The sequence below is a fragment of the Scylla paramamosain genome, unplaced genomic scaffold (genome assembly GCF_035594125.1).
Source record: "Scylla paramamosain isolate STU-SP2022 unplaced genomic scaffold, ASM3559412v1 Contig3, whole genome shotgun sequence".
NCBI lineage: Eukaryota > Metazoa > Arthropoda > Malacostraca > Decapoda > Portunidae > Scylla > Scylla paramamosain.
The window spans coordinates 2725001-2738104 of record NW_026973668.1 but is presented as its reverse complement, the minus strand read 5'-3'; the positions used below and the strand labels follow the sequence as shown (position 1 = coordinate 2738104).

The following is a 13104-nucleotide window of genomic DNA, read 5'->3' as shown; positions in this document are numbered from 1 at the left end:
ACACACACACTCCCCCAGTACAGGAGAGGGGGCGGGGGGGTACAGTTAAATCTCTTAGGTCTACTCAGCTTAGGTCTATAAGGGGAGGGGTAGGGAAGTGGTTAGGCCTATATACAATATTTTGAATGATATAAAAATAATTTTGTATACAGTTATTATTATTGTTATTATTTTTATTACTATTATTATTATTAGTTATTTTTTGGTCTATTACATGTGTATATATAATTGTTTCAGTATTATTATTATCATTATTATCATTATTATTATTATTATTATTATTATTATTATTATTATTTACTGAGTTTAAAGTTTTCTTCTTCTATTATTATTATTATTATTATTATTATTATTATTATTATTATTATCATACATCTATTTACATGTATTAGTTAAATTATTATCATTATTGTTATATTTTTATGATTTACTTTGTTTTTTTTTGAGATCTTTTATCATCTCTCTCTCTCTCTCTCTCTCTCTCTCTCTCTCTCTCTCTCTCTCTCTCTCTCTCTCTCTCTCTCATTCCTTATATGTTCCTTTAACACATAAATGCAACCTGTATGGGGGTTAGGGGGGTGGGGATGAGGGGAGGGGATGGGGCACTCCCGGAACCTGCCAGGAGTAGTAGGGAGAGGGGGAGGTAAGGGGCAGGAGTGTGGTATGGGTGATGTCTGTGTGTGTGTGTGTGTGTGTGTGTGTGTGTGTGTGTGTGTGTGTGTGTGTGTGTGTGTGTGTGTGTGTGTGTGTGTGTGTGTGTGTGTGTGTGTGTGTGTACAGTTGTCTTTTCAGAATATTATTTACAAAAACACCGAGTGGGCAGGGGTGCGAAGCGGGGCGGATAAATAACTGTCTCTATGCTGGCTGTGTTCTGAGGCGCTGTGCTCGCGCCGCCAGTGTTCCAAGGCCACAGCGATGACCAGCCGCTCCTCACGCGTGTTGCTCCCGTCACGAGGCAGAAATAGCGTTATTTGCCGCCTCAACCGTTCACACACGATCAAACACCCGTAACTTTGCCTGCGGCCTGTTGGAAGCAGTGGAGGCGCGGCGCAGTGTGTCAGACCACGGCCCCGTGTATGTACGTATGTATATGTATTACAGCAGCAGCGAAGACGAGACAGCTGGCGTGGCGGGCTGGCACAGAGCAGGGCAGAGCCGGAGGAGGGGGTGGGCTGCACGCGGGGCAGGGCGGGGAGGGGTGGGCTGGGCGCGGGGCGGGGCTCAGGACAGGCTGCAGCACTTGGAGGTGCCCTGGATGGCCAGCGCCCCGTTGGCCCTCTCGCCCCGCTCCCCCTGTTCTTGCGCGCCCCCGCGTTCTGGTTGATGTCCACGGCGTAGTGCGCTCGCGGCGCCCCCAGCGAGCCGTTGGTGGCGCTGGGGCGCAGCGGTTGCCCCGCCCCGCCACGCCCCGTCCCGCACCCGCTAAGCGCGTCCAGGTGCGAGGCAGACTTGGTGATGGCGGGGCCGGGCGGCGCCTCCGCGGGCGTGTCCGAGGCGGGGCGCGGACGCGGCGCCTCCATCAGACCCACCACTACGTCGCTGGCCGTGACGGGGCGCGGCGACGCGGCGGGTGTGGCGGGGCTGGAGGATGCGGGAGAGGGCGCGGGGGAGGGCGAGGCAGCAGGAGGCGGGGAGGAGGCGGGGGGCACCTGGTCCTCGTCCGTCACGCGGATCACCACGCGGTCCTCGCCGCGCGCCGCGCCGCGCCCCACGCCCCCTCCCGCCGACGCCGCCTCAATGTAGATGGTGGTGACGTTGTCCGTGGAGACAGTGACGCTGGGGTCGGTGCCTCCCCCGGGCCCAGGCGACTCGGCCGCCTCACTGCCGCTGGCCTGCACGATGCAGTTGAGGGAGCGGCTCTCCCGCAGCGTGGTGTCGATGTCCAGCACGTTCTCCGTGGAGCCGCCCCCCGCGCCCCCCGGCCCGCCCCCGCCCCCCTCCTTGTGGTCGTCATCACACGACGCCGACAGCGGCCGCCCTCCGCGCCCCGCCGCACCCTCTCCGGGGGGTGGGCTCAGAGTGTCCTGGGGCGCCTCCTCGGGGGCGGGCGCGGGCGCGGGCACGGGCGGCGCGGTGGGGGCGTCCTCGGCGTCGTCCGACTCCCTGGTGAGGTGCCGCACCAACGCGCGCTGCTGCCGCCGCTTGCGCGCGTCGCTGTCGTCGTCCGAGGCGTCTGAGGAGGAGCAGGATGCCGTGCGCGCGCGCGCCAGGCGCCGCCGCCGCATCACCACAGGGGAGGCCGCCGCCCCGCTGGCGCCGCCGCCTGTGGGTGCGCCGCGGGGCACGGCGCCGGCACCCTCGCCGTCACTCTCGCCCTCCTCGAAGATCTCGTTGAGCATGAGCTGCGGCGAGGAGCGGACGGAGTGCAGGCGCCGCGAGGGTGACGGCAGCGTCTTGAACTTGTGGTTGAGGAAGGCGGGCTGCGCGGCGGCGGCGGCGGCGGCCTTGGGCGAGGCAGGGGGCTGCGGCGGCCCCGGGGAGGAGGGCGACGAGGCCTGTGAGGTGGGGGACGACGACACGGAGGACTGCGGCGTGACGCGAGGCGGAGGCAGCGTGGGCGGCGGCAGCGTGGTGGCGGTGGGCGCGGGCGCGGCGAGCGGCGGCTGCGGGGGCAGGCTGCTGGGCGGCGTGGTGGCGGGCGAGGTGCCGGCGCTGCGGGCGCGGCCACGCCCCACGCCGATGTTGGAGGAGGGGGAAGGGCGGCTCGGGCAGGGGCGCTTCCTCAGCGGAGGGCGAGGTGGCGGCGGAGCCCTGCAGGGAGGCGCTGCCGCGGCGCACACACTCCAGGCGGTGCAGCAGGGACAGGTCCAGCTTCATGTCCCGCACACACTTCTCCTTCAGCGACGACGACGACGACGCCCGCGACCCGCGCCGCGACCCACTGCGGGACCCGCTGCGCGACCCGCTCCGCGACCCACTCCTCGACCCGCTGCGCGACCGCTGCCCGCGCTCCATCACCTCGCCCTCCTCCCGCGCCTCCTCATCCTCTTCCTCTTCCTCTTCCTCCTCCTCCAAGATGCTGAACGTCCGGATGCGGTTCGCGCCGCGCACCTGTGTGGGACGGTGAGCCCCCGTTACCCCTGTGTGTGTGTGTGCTGCCGCCCACACAGGCAACCCCACACACACACACACACACACACACACACACACACACACACACACACACACACACACACACACACACACACAGTACATACTTGGAGACACACACTTGCACATGCACATAAAATATATACATACAGATGAGCTCTCTCTCTCTCTCTCTCTCTCTCTCTCTCTCTCTCTCTCTCTCTCTCTCTCTCTCTCTCTCTCTCTCTGTTACCGCCAAGCGCGTGAAAGAAGTTGTTGTTGTGCAAGCGAGTTTGTCAATGAGGAAAGGAAAGGAGCTGGAGGTGAGGGCGAGGACCAAGACGAGGCCTAAGTCAGCGAATTTGTTGTATGGTGGGTGTTGAGGTAGTGTTGGTGTAAGGAGATGAAGGATGCTTGTTATGACATGAGGCTAAGATGAGGGCGGCCTTATCACCGTCGCTAATGGATAACACTGGACAGGGCAGGAACCCAGGCACTAACTGAGGACGACAGGCACACTCTGCTGAGGACACTCGTGCAGGCAGGACGTGTGTCGGTGCAGACACACAAGTAGATAGACCTACCTACACCACCTGTCAGAAAGGCTGTGCGCGTCACTTAACGATTACCCCAACACCCAAACACCTAACCTAACGACTGTCTGTGTAACAATACATTATCCTATAAGTAACGTGCACAATCATTCCTCTATTACACACATTACTCATACACAGTATTGTCTGTCATCATTAATGTTTGTCCAGGTTTTGACCGAATGCAAGCGAATTCAAGCGGATCCAACCGGATTCAATCGGATACAATAAATGATTCGTGTCATCGTGTGGGTTTGAATCAACCTTCGCCGCCTGCTGGCGGTAACTCTCTCTCTCTCTCTCTCTCTCTCTCTCTCTCTCTCTCTCTCTCTCTCTCTCTCTCTCTCTCTCTCGTGCATCGTTCACAGTGCTAGCTAAAATATACCTACACACCATGTGCACCAACTTCAAATACCTACATGTGTGTGTGTGTGTGTGTGTGTGTGTGTGTGTGTGTGTGTGTGCATCTACGTATGTGTACTACATCTCACTATGTGCACCAACAAACCCATGTACGTGTCATAACCCCTACTGTGTGTGTGTGTGTTACTATGTGCGTGTTGAGTGTACAGACGTATGATTACCTGAGAGCTAAGCCAGGTCAAGCCAGGCCGCCGCCGCCACCACCACCACCACCATAGCCACACACACACCACCACCACCACCACCTCCTCCACCCTCTCTTCGTGTTCCTCTTCTTGACGCCCAAGAAGGAAGCATGTTAGTGACAGGAAGAGGAGAGGAGGATAGGTAAAGCACGTTTGGAACACACACACACACACACACACACACACACACACAGTCTCTCTCTCTCTCTCTCTCTCTCTCTCTGAAAAAGCACACATACACAGTCTCTCTCTCTCTCTCTCTCTCTCTCTCTCTCTGAACACACACACACACACACACACACACACACAGTCTCTCTCTCTCTCTCTCTCTCTCTCTCTCTCTGAAAAAGCACACACACACAGTCTCTCTCTCTCTCTCTCTCTCTCTCTCTCTCTCTCTCTCTCTCTCTCTCTCTCTGAAAAAGCACACACACACAGTCTCTCTCTCTCTCTCTCTCTCTCTCTCTCTCTCTCTCTCTCTCTGAAACACACACACGCAGTCTCTCTCTCTCTCTCTCTGAACACACACACACACACACACACACACACAGTCTCTCTCTCTCTCTCTCTCTCTCTCTCTCTCTCTCTCTCTCTCTCTCTCTCTCTCTGAAAAAGCACATACACACAGACACACACACAGTCTCTCTCTCTCTCTCTCTCTCTCTCTCTCTCTCTCTCTCTCTCTCTCTCTCTCTCTCTCTCTCTCTCTCTCTCATACCTCAGACAGCTTGGAGTGCAGGATACCGTTGGACATGTCATCCTTGGACCCCTGCTGAGGTTTGGCCAGGTGCTCGGAGGAGGAGGAGGAGTCACTGCTGTCGTCCAGGCTCCCCCCGACTTTCTGCTGGGGAAGGGAGAGAGGGAGTGGGAAGGTGGGGTGAGTCTGGTTTAGTTTGGGTTAAGTTAGGCTAGGTTAGGTTTAGTTAGGTTCAGTTTAGGTTAGGTTAGGTTTAGTTAGGTTCAGTTTAGGTTAGGTTAGGTTTAGTTAGGTTAAATTTAGGTCAGGTTAAGTTTAGTTAGGTTTCTGCTATTCTCTCTCTCTCTCTCTCTCTCTCTCTCTCTCTCTCTCTCTCTCTCTCTCTCTAAGTGGGTAAGGAAGTGCAATAGGGAACAACAATGAAGCACCTCAGAAAGTCCCTAACACAGCCAACACAGCTCTATGGGTGAGGCAAGGCTAGCCAGCCAGACCCTTGCCTTGAGGACCCTCACCCTGACTCACCGTAGGAGCATACAGGCCTTCATAACAGGGTGACATGTATCCCAGGCACCACCACCCTTCACGCTGCTACCTGGGATGTCTTTCATTAATTTGTAAGTCCCATGAGATTTCTACTTCCACAGTTCTAAATATTAAACTGGATGGAAACTGCATGAATCTTTTTTTTTTTTCCATTTTTCTTGTATCCCAGGCAGCACCCTTGACACTGCTGCCGGGGACGTCTTTTGTTAATTTGTAAGTTCTGTGAGATTTCTACTTCCACAGCTCTAAATATTAAACTGGATGGAAACTGCATGAATCTTTTTTTTTTTTTCCATTTTTCTTGTATCCCAGGCACCACCCTTGACACTGCTGCCTGGGATGTCTTTTATTAATCTGTAAGTCCCATGAGATTTCTACTTCCACAGTTCTAAATATTAAACTGGATGGAAACTGCATGAATCTTTTTTTTTTTTTCCATTTTTCTTGCATCCCAGGCTGCACCACCCTTGACACTGCTGCCTGGGACGTCTTTTGTTAATTTGTAAGTTCTGTGAGATTTCTACTTCCACAGTTCTAAATATTAAACTGGATGGAAACTGCAAGAATCTTTTTTTTTTCCATTTTTCTTGCATCCCAGGCACCACCCTTGACACTGCTGCCTGGGACGTCTTTTGTTAATTTGTAAGTCTCATGAGATTTCTACTTCCACAGCTACCTCTAAATATTAAACTCGCTAGAAACTGCAAGTCTGAAGATTAAACTGCATAAAACCTGCACAAATCTTTCTTTTTTTCCATTTTCCTTGTGGATTTAAAAGTGTTCATATGTTGATTTTAATGAGTGTTGCGTGTGGCGGTGAAAATTCAGATCACTCACACTTGCAACAGTTATTTCAGTGACTTCTACCTTTCACTGCCTTACCAAACACAAACAAAAGCAACATTTTTTCCTACAGGGACTGCCATGTGTAGGCCTGGTGGCTTCTTGCAGCTTCCCTTATTTCTTATGTTCTTAAGTTCAGTGCAATTACATTTTCACAAACAACAACAGCAAAAAGGATTAAAAAAGAATGTATTTTCAAATTTATAGCTTGTTTAAAGACTTATTGTGACTGTTTAGCAAGGAAAGGTGAACCAGGTGACAGATGAACAGCTAAACCTTACATCTAATCAAGTTTCTGAATTCCAACTTAACCTTTCTAACAATCAACAAGAGAAGACAATTAAAAAAGAATATATTTTCAAATTTTCTAGCCTGTTTAAAGACTTGTTGTGGCTGTTTAGCAAGGGAAGGTGAACCAGGTGACAGATGAACAGCTAAAACTTACATCTAATCAAGTTTCTGAATTTCAACCTAACCTTTCTATCAGTCAACAAGAGAAGACAATTAAAAAAGGATGTATTTTCAAATTTCTAGCCAGCTTTAAAGATTTGTTGTGGCTGTTTAGCAAGAAAAGGTGAACCAGGTGACAGATGAACAGCTAAAACTTATATCTAATCAAGTTTCTGAATCTCAACCTAACCTTTCTATCAATCAACAACAAATTTCTAGCCAGTTTAAGGATTTGTTGTGGCTGTTAGCAAGGAAAGGTGAACCAGGTGACAGATGAACAGTTAAAACTTAGGTCTATTTAGGTGTGTAAAAGAGCTCTTCCCACCAAAACAGCTGGTCTTCAAACATTCCCATTTATTCTTCCTTACTGATTTATTTCATTATCACTTGGTTCATGTCTCCCAAGTGTTGTTTACAGGTAGACTATGTAGCTGTGGTGCCCTAGATTATGTCTTCACAGCACCACAGCGTCAGCACAGGTGGGTGACAGACTGCAGGTGCTGAGAGAGGCTGGTTCAGTCTTCCGAAACCCTGGACACTACTACTACTACTACTACTACTACTGCACACGCCTGCTGTCGTGATTAGAGCTTTTGGAATGTAGAAATGTTGTTAAAATATCACCAGAAGTCTAAAAATACCCTTAAAAATCCACGTCACTTCAACTACAGCCTTTGGAATGTAGAAATGTTGTTAATCTGTCACCAGAACCACAAAAACACCCTTAAAACCCGCATCACTTCAACTACAGCCTTTGGAATGTAGAAATGTTGTTAATCTGTCACCACAACCCTAAAAACATCCTTAAAAACCTGTGTCACTTCAACTACAGCCTTTGGAATGTAGAAATGTTGTTAATCTGTCACCACAACCCTAAAAACACCCTTAAAAACCTGTGTCACTTCAACTACAGCCTTTGCAATGTAGAAATGTTGTTAATCTGTCACCACAACCCTAAAAACACCCTTAAAAACCTGTGTCACTTCAACTACAGCCTTTGGAATGTAGAAATGTTGTTAATCTGTCACCACAACCCTAAAAACACCCTTAAAAACCTACGTCACTTCAACTACAGCCTTTGCAATGTAGAAATGTTGTTAATCTGTCACCACAACCCTAAAAACACCCTTAAAAACCCACGTCACTTCAACTACAGCCTTTGCAATGTAGAAATGTTGTTAATCTGTCACCACAACCCTAAAAACACCCTTAAAAACCCACGTCCCTTCAACTATAGCCTTTGGAATGTAGTGGAGATGCAGTCAGAAGTGTTAATACCACCAACACCACCACCACCACCACCACCACCACAACACACACAAAAACATAAAAAAGTGCAAACACACACCTGACAGACATGACGGGACTAGCACACACAGCCTTGGCTTGGTTTGCCTGCTGGAGTCGGTGGGCCCTGAGTTTTCGCTCCGCCAGCAGGAAGTAGGTGGCTGTGACATGGCTATACTCATTCCTGTCCAGGCCGCTGTGGAGAGGAGGGACTGTGAGTGTGGGGAATAGAGGGGGGGGCACACACACACACACACACACACACACACACACACACACACACACACACACACACACACACACACACACACTCTCTCTCTCTCTCTCTCTCTCTCTCTCTCTCTCTCTCTGATATGAAATGTCCAAAATATGATTGAAAATACTTTCCTCAAAATAAATAAAGAAAAAAATAATGATGAAAAACTAGTTCTCTCTCTCTCTCTCTCTCTCTCTCTCTCTCTCTCTCTCTCTCTCTCTCTCTCTCTCTCTCTCTCTCTCTCTCTCTCTACACTGCCACACCCTCCCAAACACTGCCACACTCTCCCAAACACTGCCACAGCCTCCCAAACACTGCTACACCCTCCCAAACACTGCCACAGACTCCCAAACACTGCCACAGCCTCCCAAACACTGCCACACTCTCCCAAACACTGCCACAGCCTCCCAAACACTGCCACACCCTCCCAAACACTGCCACAGCCTCCCAAACACTGCCACAGCCTCCCAAACACTGCCACAGCATCCCAAACACTGCCACACCCTCCCAAACACTGCCACACCCTCCCAAACACTGCCACACTCTCCCAAACACTGCCACAGCCTCCCAAACACTGCTACACCCTCCCAAACACTGCCACAGCCTCCCAAACACTGCTACACCCTCCCAAACACTGCCACAGCCTCCCAAACACTGCCACACCCTCCCAAACACTGCCACACCCTCCCAAACACTGCCACAGCCTCCCAAACACTGCCACAGCCTCCCAAACACTGCCACACTCTCCCAAACACTGCCACAGCCTCCCAAACACTGCTACATCCTCCCAAACACTGCCACAGCCTCCCAAACACTGCCACACCCTCCCAAACATTGCCACAGCACCCCACACACTGCCACACCCTCCCAAACACTGTTACAGCACCCCAAACACTGCCATAGCCTCCCAAACACTGCCACACCCTCCAAAACACTGCCACAGCCTCCCAAACACTGCCACATCATCCCACAGCCTCCCAAACACTTCCCAAACATACCCGAACCCTGCTACACCCGCATTGACACTCAGAAGCACCCGTTACACACTTGTACACACCCTGACACCCCTAGCAAAGACCCACACACCCTTCCACACACCCCTACTCACTCTAAAATTTCTTCCATTGATGCTATGTTCCCCGACACCATCCTGTGAATAATATGAGCATGGTCTTCTTCAGTCAGGTGCTGCCGAGAGACCAAAGGAAGGACCTCAGCTTCAGTGCGCCATCCGGGGTCCTGCATCAGCCAAGGGTCCCGCGCAATGTCCTCCAGGGTTGACCGCTTGCCTGGGTCTCGAATCAACATGCGTGCGATGAGGCTGTGGGTGTTTTGGGGTCGTTAAGCTGGTTTGGGGTGATTTGGGATTTTTTTGGGGTTGTTTGGGGTGTGTGTGTGTTTGTGTGTGTGTGTTTTTAAGTGGAAATGTTGTTGTTGTGTATTGTTATTATTATTATTATTATTATTATTATTATTATTATTATTATTATTATTATTATGATCATCATTATTATTATCATTATTATTATTCTAACACACACACACACACACATATACACACACATTCAAAACACTCTTAAACACTGCTACACATCTCCCAAACACACCCAAACACTCAAACACACCCAAACACACACACACACACACACACACACACACACACACACACACACAAGTACGCACTCCTTGCAGGGCTGGGACACGTGCTCAGGAATGGTATATTTGCAGTCCATGATCATCGTTAGAGTCTCACTGTCGTTAGCCTCTTGAAACGGTGCATGGCCACACACCAGCATGTACAGGATGACCCCCAATGACCAGATATCTGTGGGGGCGGTACTTAGGTTAGGTCAGGTCAGGTTAGGTTGGGTTGTGGTGAAATATAAATAAATTGTTTGGGTTCTTGATAAAGGCAGGGAGTTAAGGAAGCAAGGAAGGAAGGAAGGAAGGAAGGAAGGAAGGAAGGAAGGAAGGAAGGAAGGAAGGAAGGAAGGAAGGAAGGAAGGAAGGAAGGAAGGAAGGAAGGAAGGAAGGAAGGAAGGAAGGAAGGAAGAGGGTGATAGAGACAAGAAAACATTTAATAAACATAACAAACACACACACACACACATACATAAGCCCTCTCCCAGCCTTTCCTAGCCCCTCCCATGTTCTTCAAAGCCTCTCTAAGATTCTCAGCCTCTCTCAGCCCCTCCCAGCCTCTCCTAGTCCCTCTCAGCCTCTCCCAGCCCTTCCCAACCCATTCTTAGCCTCTCCCAGCCCTTCCCAACCCATTCTTAACCTCTCCCAGCCCTTCCCAACCCATTCTTAGCCTCTCCCAGCCCTTCCCAACCCATTCTTAGCCTCTCCCAACCCTTCCCAACCTATTCTTAGCCTCTCCCAGCCCTTCCCAACCCATTCTTAGCCTCTCCCAGCCCTTCCCAACCCATTCTTAGCCTCTCCCAGCCCTTCCCAACCCATTCTTAGCCTCTCCCAGCCCTTCCCAACCCATTCTTAGCCTCTCCCAGCCCTTCCCAACCCATTCTTAGCCTCTCCCAGCCCTTCCCAATCCATTCTTAGCCTCTCCCAGCCCTTCCCAACCCATTCTTAGCCTCTCCCAGCCCTTCCCTCTCCCAGCCCTTCCCAATCCATTCTTAGCCTCTCCCAGCCCTTCCCAACCCATTCTTAGCCTCTCCCAGCCCTTCCCAACCCATTCTTAGCCTCTCCCAGCCCTTCCCAACCCATTTTGGTCTCTCTCAGCCTTTCCCAGCCTCTCCCAGCTTCTCCCAGTTTCTCTCAACCTCTCTCAGCCCTTCCCAGCTTCTCTCACCCTTTTGCATCCCTTCCCAGCCTCTCCTAGTCCCTCACAGCCTTTCCCAGCCTCTCAGCTCCTTCCTAGCCTTTCCCAGCCCCTCCCAGCTCTTCCCAGTCCCTCTCAGCTCCTCCTAGCCCTTCCCAGTCCCTCCCATCCCCTCACACCCTCTCACACTCTCTTACCTACAGCTGGGGCATCATATGAATCCCCAAGGAGTATCTCGGGCGCAGAGTAAGCCAGTGAACCGCAAGAGGTCTCCAGCTTCTGCCCGGGACAAAATTTATTACTGAAGCCGAAATCGGTCAGCTTCACCATGCCCAGCTTCTCGAAAAACACCACGTTCTCCGGCTTCAGGTCCCGGTGCACCACGTGAAGCTTGTGGCAGAAGCTGATGGCGTGAACTATCTGACGGAAGTACTTGCAGGCTGCCCCCTCGTCCAGTCCCCTGTCGTGTCTGTGGCGAGATGGTGGTGACGAATAATGGGGGTGGTTTTAGGGTGTTTTTGAGTGTTTTTGGGTGTTTTATGGGTGTTTTTCTTGTTGTTTTGGATGTTTTTGGGTGTTTTGTAGAGTTTTTTTTTTAGGTTTTAGGGGTGTTTTGGTGTTTTTTTGAGTGTTTTTTGATGTTTAGGGTGTTTTTTTGGTGTTTGGGGTGTTTATTTATGTTTAAGGTGTTTTTTGGTGTTATTTATTGCATTTTTAAGAGATAATATTATTACACACACACACACACACACACACAATTCATATGTTTGAGTGTATTTTTTTTTAATGTTCCAGTGTATTTTTAAATTTCTGAATGTATTTTTTAAGCGCGTTTCCAATGTCCGAGTGAATTTCTTAAGTGCGTTTCCGATGTCTGAGTGAATTTTTTGAAGCGCGTTTCCAATGTCCGAGTGAATTTTTTAAGTGCGTTTCCGAGTCCGAGAAAAATTTTTAGGCGCGTTTCCGATAATCTGAGTGTATTTTTCATTGTTTTTCTCAGCGTACAGGCGAGGACTCACTTCATGATATAGTCGTACATGTCGCCACCGTCCGCCCACTCCAGGATGAGGTACAGCTTGGTCTGGGTGTCAATCACCTCATAAAGCCGCACCACATTAGGGTGCTGCACCAACTTCATGCACCGCACCTCCTGGAATAAGTGTGCCCGAGACATCTCATCCAGCTTCATCTTGTCTATCACCTGCGGGAGAGAGGGAGAATGAGTGTGCTTAGCTTAGGGTACGGTAGGCTAGGTGAGGTGAGGTGAGGTGAGGTGAGGTGAGGTGAGGTGAGAGAGAGAGAGAGAGAGAGAGAGAGAGAGAGAGAGAGAGAGAGAGAGAGAGAGAGAGAGAGAGAGAGAGAGAGAGAGAGAGAGAGAGAGAGAGAGAGAGAGAGGTTAAGTTAGGCAAGGTTAGATAGATTAGGTTAAGTTAGGTTAAAAGGAAAATACAGGGATCTGGTTAGGTTAGGTTAAAGTGACACTACCACTATTCTCACACACACACACACACACACACACACACACACACACACACACACACACACACAAAACACACCTTCCCTCTCACTCTCCCATTGTCAAAACACCAACACACACACACACACACACACAAATACACCCAACACACCCAGACACACCTAAATATTCCACACACACACACACACACACACACACACACACACACACACACACACACACACACACACAAAACAAATCTTCCCTCTCTCTCTCTCTCTCTCTCTCTCTCACCAAAACACACACACACACACACACACATAAACAATACTGAATACCTGACACACAAACACACACACACACACACACACACTCTTTCTCTCTCTCTCTCTCCCCATACCTTGACGGCCACCCTCTCCCCAGTGAAGACATGCCGCGCCAGCTTGACGACGGCATAGTGGCCACGCCCCAGGGTCTCCTCCAGGTCGTACAGCCCCGCAATCTTCCCATCATACCCGCCACT

The 13104-nt window shown here is 50.7% G+C and overlaps 1 protein-coding gene across 1 annotated transcript in view; it reads right to left on the bottom strand.

The window, feature by feature from the left end:
- Window positions 1–695: 695 nt before the first annotated feature.
- The window catches only part of LOC135096253 (SNF-related serine/threonine-protein kinase-like), a 27221-nt gene continuing 14812 nt past the window's right edge, over window positions 696–13104 (bottom strand). Inside the window, exons 2-10 of the mRNA XM_063997620.1 lie at window positions 12982–13104; window positions 12145–12326; window positions 11323–11594; window positions 10030–10171; window positions 9455–9667; window positions 8152–8286; window positions 4989–5114; window positions 2959–3051; window positions 696–2811 (exon numbers count right to left, since the gene is read on the bottom strand). The exon at window positions 12982–13104 is cut by the window's right edge and continues 9 nt beyond it. Of these exons, the coding sequence (XP_063853690.1) occupies window positions 801–2811; window positions 2959–3051; window positions 4989–5114; window positions 8152–8286; window positions 9455–9667; window positions 10030–10171; window positions 11323–11594; window positions 12145–12326; window positions 12982–13104 (3297 nt within the window). The 3' untranslated portion in view covers window positions 696–800. The remainder of the gene's footprint in view (window positions 2812–2958; window positions 3052–4988; window positions 5115–8151; window positions 8287–9454; window positions 9668–10029; window positions 10172–11322; window positions 11595–12144; window positions 12327–12981) is intronic.